At 43.2% G+C, this 7,161-nt stretch overlaps 1 protein-coding gene across 1 annotated transcript; it reads left to right on the top strand.

Annotated features, from left to right (window-relative positions):
* The first annotated feature begins 1,159 nt into the window (after positions 1-1,159).
* On the top strand, positions 1,160-6,402 carry LOC135570984 (scavenger receptor cysteine-rich type 1 protein M130-like). Its single transcript, XM_065016802.1, has 7 exons — positions 1,160-1,490; positions 1,617-1,699; positions 4,054-4,417; positions 4,544-4,819; positions 5,287-5,607; positions 5,711-5,799; positions 5,933-6,402. The coding sequence occupies exons 1-7, from the start codon at positions 1,160-1,162 to the stop codon at positions 6,065-6,067; spliced, it is 1,599 nt and encodes a 532-aa protein (XP_064872874.1). The 3' UTR covers positions 6,068-6,402.
* Positions 6,403-7,161: the final 759 nt, after the last annotated feature.

Consider the following 7,161-nt stretch of genomic DNA (forward strand, 5'->3'; position numbering starts at 1 on the left):
GACTCCTCCCTTTCTCCTTTGTTTCTCTCTATCTCTCTGTCTCTTTCTCTCTCTTTCTCCTCAGATCTCCAGGCTCAAAGCGTCAGTCCACCAGGTAGGTAGAGTATAAATCTACAGTGATTCTAGCAGTTTATATCAAATCAAATCAAATGTATTTATATAGCCCTTCGTACATGAGCTGATATCTCAAAGTGCTGTACAGAAACCCAGCCTAAAACCCCAAACAGCAAACAATGCAGGTGTAGAAGCAGTTCAATATTAGTCAACTTTATTATCCCACATGGAGAAATTCATGTGTCCATACAAACCATTCTAAACCCCAATAACAAGTAGTGTTTTATGGAACTACTAATACTTGTCAACCACAAAGCATCACTGCTGTTAGAATAACAGAATCACTGTCATCATCTGTCCTCACCACTGTGTTTTCCTCTCTGCTGTTTACAGCTGAACTCTCAGTCAGACTGGTGAATGGAACCACTTCCTGTTCTGGGACAGTGGAAGTCTTCTATGAAGGAGAGTGGTTAGGTCTTTGTACTAGTTGGTGGAGCATAATGAAAGAGGTCAGGTTTGTGTGTAGAGAGCTGGACTGTGGGAATCCTGTAGCTGAATCTATTGGACCTCTGATTGAAGATGGAAAACAAAGAGTCATACTAGGTGGTTGCTATGGAAATGAGTCTTCTGTTAGACAGTGTGACATTGTAAGAGGAGGACCTGGTGGCTGTAATGGTAGAACTTATCATCATGTGACCTGTTCAGGTAAGAGACTGGTCATATTGAGAGATTAATTTTATACATTATACAATATTACCATGTATCATCTTTGTGTTTTTATTTCATTTAAATAGAGGGAGAGATGTCAGATGTATTTAAACATTATATTTGTGTTTGTCATATTGGTTTATGGGAGATGTTCATGGGCAGATCATTGTAGTTCAGATGGTACTGAAGTGAAGCTGCCTGATGGATGCCCAGCTGTTTATTTTCTATAAAGTGAAGTGAACTTATTCCTGTCTCCTGCCTGCATTATTCCCAACCCGATCCTGAGTGACTAAGAACCCATTTCTACCTCTTACAGTATCAAACATAGCAAACTACAATCTTTTATCCAACATATTTGTGTTTAGTCCTTGACAGTGTCATCAACAAAACTGATTGAATGTTCAACCAACTCTTTTCTCCAGAGTCTGTGCGGCTTGTGGATGGAGCTGGTCTCTGCTCTGGGAGAGTGGAGGTGAAGTCCTATCAGTCCTGGGCCTCAGTGTGTGAAGCTGACTTTGACCGGCAGGATGCAGAGGTAGTCTGTAGGGATGTTGGCTGTGGGGCTCCTGTAGCTCTACAGGGGGGGCTCTATGGAGAAGGTGGGGGTCAGACCTGGGATAAAGAGTTCCAGTGTAAAGGCAAAGAGTCCCTTCTCCTGGACTGTGACACCTCAGACAGAGAGAACAACACCTGCCTACCTGGTAATGCTGTTGGACTCACCTGCTCAGGTGAGAAACAGTTTGTCACTCAATCAACATTGATTCTCACCTGGAGTGAAGAATATGAGAGACAATATAGGTGTGTTTTTAGTGAGAAAATAGTAAGATTACTATCTCTCTCTTTCCTTTTCTCAGAGCCTGATGATGTGAGGCTGGTGGGAGGAGGCAGTCGCTGTGCTGGTGGAGTGGAGTGGTACAACCAGGGAGAGTGGAGGACTGTGGGAGCTGAAGACTGGGATGCAGCTGCAGTTGTGTGTAGACAGCTGGGTTGTGGCTCCACTGTTTCAGTACTACTTGGAGACACCACTAGAGCGTTTAGACTTTCCTGTTCTGGGTCTGAGTCTTCACTGAGGGAGTGTTCCAGAAGTTATGATCTCTCTCCTGGACTCACAGTGATCTGCTCAGGTAATAACAAGATACACTATATGGCCAAAAGTATGTGGACATTAGTGGATTCGGCTATTTCAGCCACACCTGTTCCTGACAGGTGTTTAAAATTGAGCACATTGCCATGCAATCTCCATAGACAAAAATCGACAGTAAAATGTCCTTTCTGAAGGTCTCTGTGAATTTCAACGTGGCACATCTAGGAGCAACAATGGCTCAGCAGTGAAGTGGTAGACAACACAAGCTCACAGAACAGACAGTCGAGGGCTGAACCACGTAGAGCGTAAAAATAATCCTCTGTTGTAAAACTCACTGCTGAGTTCCACATACTTTTGTCCATGTATTATATCTCCTTCCTGGACTCACAGTGATCTGATCAGGAAATATCAACATATTATAATTATATTCAACTGATTTCCTTCATTCATACAACTTCCTCTGCACCTCTCATGATGACTGTTTAGATTGTCAGTCTGCTTTACTAAATAGATCACTCAGTCAAGTAGAAATGAAATGCAACTTAAATATCCCAGAATGCATTTGCATTTGAGTGTTATCTCAGTGAATGTCTCTACTCAATACCACTGTCACAAAGAGAATGAGGGAGGAGGAGAGGAAGACAGAGAGATGAGAGAGAGAATATATTTTTATCACTGAGTTCTCACCAGTGATGTCATTATAACCAGTAACCTTTTCCACTATTGGCCCAGCCAATCCTGACCGTGACATAATGAATCAGACCTTGTAGTTAAGCTGTGTGTAAACAGTGAAGTGAACTTATTCCTGTCTCCTGCCTGCATTATTCCCAACACTATCCCGAGTGAAAGAACCCATTTCTACCTCTTACAGTATCAAACATAGCAAACTACAATCTTTTATCCAACATATTTGTGTTTAGTCTCTCGACAGTGTCATCAACAAAACTGATTGAATGTTCAACCAACTCTTTTTATCCAGAGTCTGTGCGGCTTGTGGATGGAGCTGGTCTCTGCTCTGGGAGAGTGGAGGTGAAGTCATCAATCAGTCCTGGGCCTCAGTGTGTGAAGCTGACTTTGACCGGCAGGATGCAGAGGTAGTCTGTAGGGAGTTTGTGCTCACCACTGGGCCCCAGCTCTTCAGGGGGCTCTATGGAGAAGGTGGGGTCAGACCTGGGATAAAGAGTTCCAGTGTAAAGGCAAGAGTCCCTTCTCCTGGACTGTGACACATCTCAGACAGAAAAAACAACACCTGCCTACCTGGTAATGCTGTTGGACTCACCTGCTCAGGGGAAACAGTTTGTCACTCAATCAACATTTTTCTCACCTGGAGTGAAGAATATGCGTGAGACAATATAGGTGTGTTTTAGTGAGAAAATAGTAAGATTACTGTCTCTCTCTTTTCTTTTCTCAGAGCCTGATGATGTGAGGCTGGTGGGAGGAAGGCAGTCGCTGGCTGGTGGAGTGGAGTGGTCGACCAGGGAGAGTGGAGGACTGTGGGAGCTGACTGGGAGCAGGAGGATTAGCTGCAGTAGTGTGTAGACAGCTGGGTTGTGGTTCCACTGTTTCAGTACTCTGGAAACACCACTAGAGGGTTTAGAGTTATCTGTTCTGGGTCTGAGCCTTCACTGAGTTGGAGTGTAGAAGAATGTATTATCTCCCTCCTGAACTCAGGTGATCTGCTCAGGTCAAACAAGGGCATATTATAATTATATTCAACTGATTTCCTTCATTCATACAACTTCCTCTGCACAAACTCTCATGATGACTGTTCACCATTGTCAGTCTGCTTTACTAAATAGATCATAGTCAAGTAGAAATGAAATGCAATTTAAATATCCCAGAATCATTTGCATTTGAGTGTTATCTCAGTGAATGTCTCTACTCAATACCACTGTCACAAAGAGAATGAGGGAGGAGGAGAGGAAGACAGAGAGATGAGAGAGAGAATATATTTTTATCACTGAGTTCTCACCAGTGATGTCATTATAACCAGTAACCTTTTCCACTATTGGCCCAGCCAATCCTGACCGTGACATAATGAATCAGACCTTGTAGTTAAGCTGTGTGTAAACAGTGAAGTGAACTTATTCCTGTCTCCTGCCTGCATTATTCCCAACCCGATCCTGAGTGACTAAGAACCCATTTCTACCTCTTACAGTATCAAACATAGCAAACTACAATCTTTTATCCAACATATTTGTGTTTAGTCCTCGACAGTGTCATCAACAAAACTGATTGAATGTTCAACCAACTCTTTTTATCCAGAGTCTGTGCGGCTTGTGGATGGAGCTGGTCTCTGCTCTGGGAGAGTGGAGGTGAAGTCCAATCAGTCCTGGGCCTCAGTGTGTGAAGCTGACTTTGACCGGCAGGATGCAGAGGTAGTCTGTAGGGAGTTTGGCTGTGGGGCTCCTGCAGCTCTACAGGGGGGGCTCTATGGAGAAGGTGGGGGTCAGACCTGGGATAAAGAGTTCCAGTGTAAAGGCAAAGAGTCCCTTCTCCTGGACTGTGACACCTCAGACAGAAAAAACAACACCTGCCTACCTGGTAATGCTGTTGGACTCACCTGCTCAGGTAAGAAACAGTTTGTCACTCAATCAACATTTTTTTCTCACCTGGAGTGAAGAATATGAGAGACAATATAGGTGTGTTTTAGTGAGAAAATAGTAAGATTACTGTCTCTCTCTTTTCTTTTCTCAGAGCCTGATGATGTGAGGCTGGTGGGAGGAGGCAGTCGCTGTGCTGGTGGAGTGGAGTGGTACGACCAGGGAGAGTGGAGGACTGTGGGAGCTGACTGGGAGCAGGAGGATGTAGCTGCAGTAGTGTGTAGACAGCTGGGTTGTGGTTCCACTGTTTCAGTACTTCCTGGAAACACCACTAGAGGGTTTAGAGTTATCTGTTCTGGGTCTGAGCCTTCACTGAGGGAGTGTAGAAGAATGTATTATCTCCCTCCTGAACTCACAGTGATCTGCTCAGGTCATAACAACATATTATAATTATATTCAACTGATTTCCTTCATTCATACAACTTCCTCTGCACCTCTCATGATGACTGTTTAACTTGTAAATCTGCTTTGCAAAATAGATCACTCAGTCAAGTAGGAATCAAATGCAACTTAAATATCCCAGAATGCTTTGTATTTGAGTGTTACCTCAGTGAACGTCTCTACTCACTACCACTGTCACATGTCATGTTATTGTCACATCTAAATGAGGAAAGTAGTTGAGGAGCTACGTTTTCTTTTTCTCTCCTCTTGTTCCAGATGTCCTGCTTCAGCCTGATATCAGCCTGATATCAACATATGTTGTCTCAGTGACTGTAGGCCCACTACTCATGTTGCCCTGTGAGGGAGGGTGGCTGGCACTGTTACATGCTGATGTTATTGTCATATCTATAGGAAACTAGTTGAAGAGGTTTTTCTTGTTCTCTTTTATTGTTACAGATCTCCTGGTCCAGCCTGATATCTTCCTGACTGACCCAATGGGAGGGGTCTTCAGGGGCCACCAGGGGCCCGAGATGTTCAGGGGCTACAACTTCACCATCACCTGCTCCACTCAGCCACAGTACCCAGGAGGCTCCTTCCTCCTCACGTTCACCGGCTCCAACAGAACCCAGATCCAGCCAGCTGTCAATCACTCTGCTGCCTTCCTCTTCCCTGCTGCAGATGACTCCCACCAAGGGAACTACAGATGTGTTTATGACAATTATGTTTTCTCTCATAACTTCTCCTCTGAGAGTGAGCTCCTCTCCCTCGCCATCACAGGTAACTGAACATGAACCAGACTTATAACTTTGTCATTGACAGATTTCCCACAGATCTATGTGATGATGATCAGTCCCCTCATCAAAGGTGTTTCTGTTTGCAGCCTCTCCTCTGCCAGCCTTCATCATCAGACACGTTGTAGTGCTGCTGATCCTACTGACAGCCATCACCACCTCCTACCTGTACTACAAGGTAAAGACATTTACTCAGACGTTACAAGTCATTTAAACTAGAGGGTGAGGGGGAGGGTGAGGGGGAGAGGGAGGGAGAGAGAATGGAGATACTAGAGAGTAAATGTCTGACTGTTGGTGCTGTGTCTCCCTAGCCCACCAGGAGGCAGAAGAGAGTGAACAGGGTGAGCAGAATGGATCTTTATGTCAATGACATGGAGATGGTCTCTCTGAGCTCCAGAGCTGAAGCTGGACCGGGAGAGGAGAGAGCAGCCCAGGGGACGGAGTAGGAGTAGAATGAAGCTGACCCTACATGCTGATCTTAGGTCAGTTTTGTGTTTTAAGTCGATGGTCAGCTGTGTACTGGTGTTTAAAATGTGGTGACAAACCTGAAGTGGTTCTAATTTTAATAACAAGTTCAGAATTAGTTTATCTTTCTGGAACCTTGGAAGAAATCTAAAAGGAGTGACTGCAACCACCATTATTCATTTAGTTTGGTTTTTACCACCAGGGTAACATGGGGTTCAGGGTAACATGGGGTTTTGGGTAACATGGGGTTTTGGGGTAACATGGGGTTTTGGGTAACATGGGGTTCTGGGTAACATGGGGTTCTGGGTAACATGGGGTTCTGGGTAACATGGGGTTTTGGGTAACATGGGGTTCTGGGTAACATGGGGTTCTGGGTAACATGGGGTTCTTGGGGTTTTGGTAACATGGACAATGATGTTATTGATTATAAATGTTATGATATTGATTATGATGTAGATTAGTGTGATGTTGTTAGTAGTATAGAGATAATGATGTTATTGATTATAAACGTTATGATATTGATTATGACGTAGATTAGTGTTATGTTGTTAGTAGTATAGAGATAATGATGTTATTGATTATAAATGTTATAATATTGATTATGACGTAGATTAGTGTTATGTTGTTAGTAGTATAGAGATAATGATGTTATTGATTATAAATGTTATGATATTGATTATGATGTAGTTTAGTGTTATGTTGTTAGTAGTATATAGATAATGATGTTATTGATTATAAATGTTATGATATTGATTATGAGGTAGATTAGTGTTATGATGTTGCTCTCTAAACTGCCATGTAATCAACTGAATGCTTTTAATACAATTACAGGCTGTCAGTCTTGTGTGATTTAATTATTAGACAGACTACAACATACAGTATGAATGAACTGAGATCAGTCTGTGTGATTCCCCTCTTGGACAGACTACAACATACAGTATGAATTAACTGAGATCAGTCTGTGTGATTCCCCTCTTGGACAGACTACAACATACAGTATGAATTAACTGAGATCAGTCTGTGTGATTCCCCTCTTGGACAGACTACAACATACAGTATGAATTAACTGAGATCA

This window comes from Oncorhynchus nerka, unplaced genomic scaffold, assembly GCF_034236695.1.
Source record: "Oncorhynchus nerka isolate Pitt River unplaced genomic scaffold, Oner_Uvic_2.0 unplaced_scaffold_865, whole genome shotgun sequence".
NCBI classification, from domain to species: domain Eukaryota; kingdom Metazoa; phylum Chordata; class Actinopteri; order Salmoniformes; family Salmonidae; genus Oncorhynchus; species Oncorhynchus nerka.

Excerpts from the sequence above, each read along its gene's own strand:
- LOC135570984 (XM_065016802.1), top strand. The coding sequence starts at position 1,160 with ATGTTCAACCAACTCTTTTCTCCAGAGTCTGTGCGGCTTGTGGATGGA. Across the intron at positions 1,700-4,053 it reads ACCAGGGAGAGTGGAGGACT|TCCTCGACAGTGTCATCAAC; the intron begins GTGGGAGCTGAA and ends ATTTGTGTTTAG. Across the intron at positions 4,820-5,286 it reads ACTCACAGTGATCTGCTCAG|ATCTCCTGGTCCAGCCTGAT; the intron begins GTCATAACAACA and ends TTATTGTTACAG.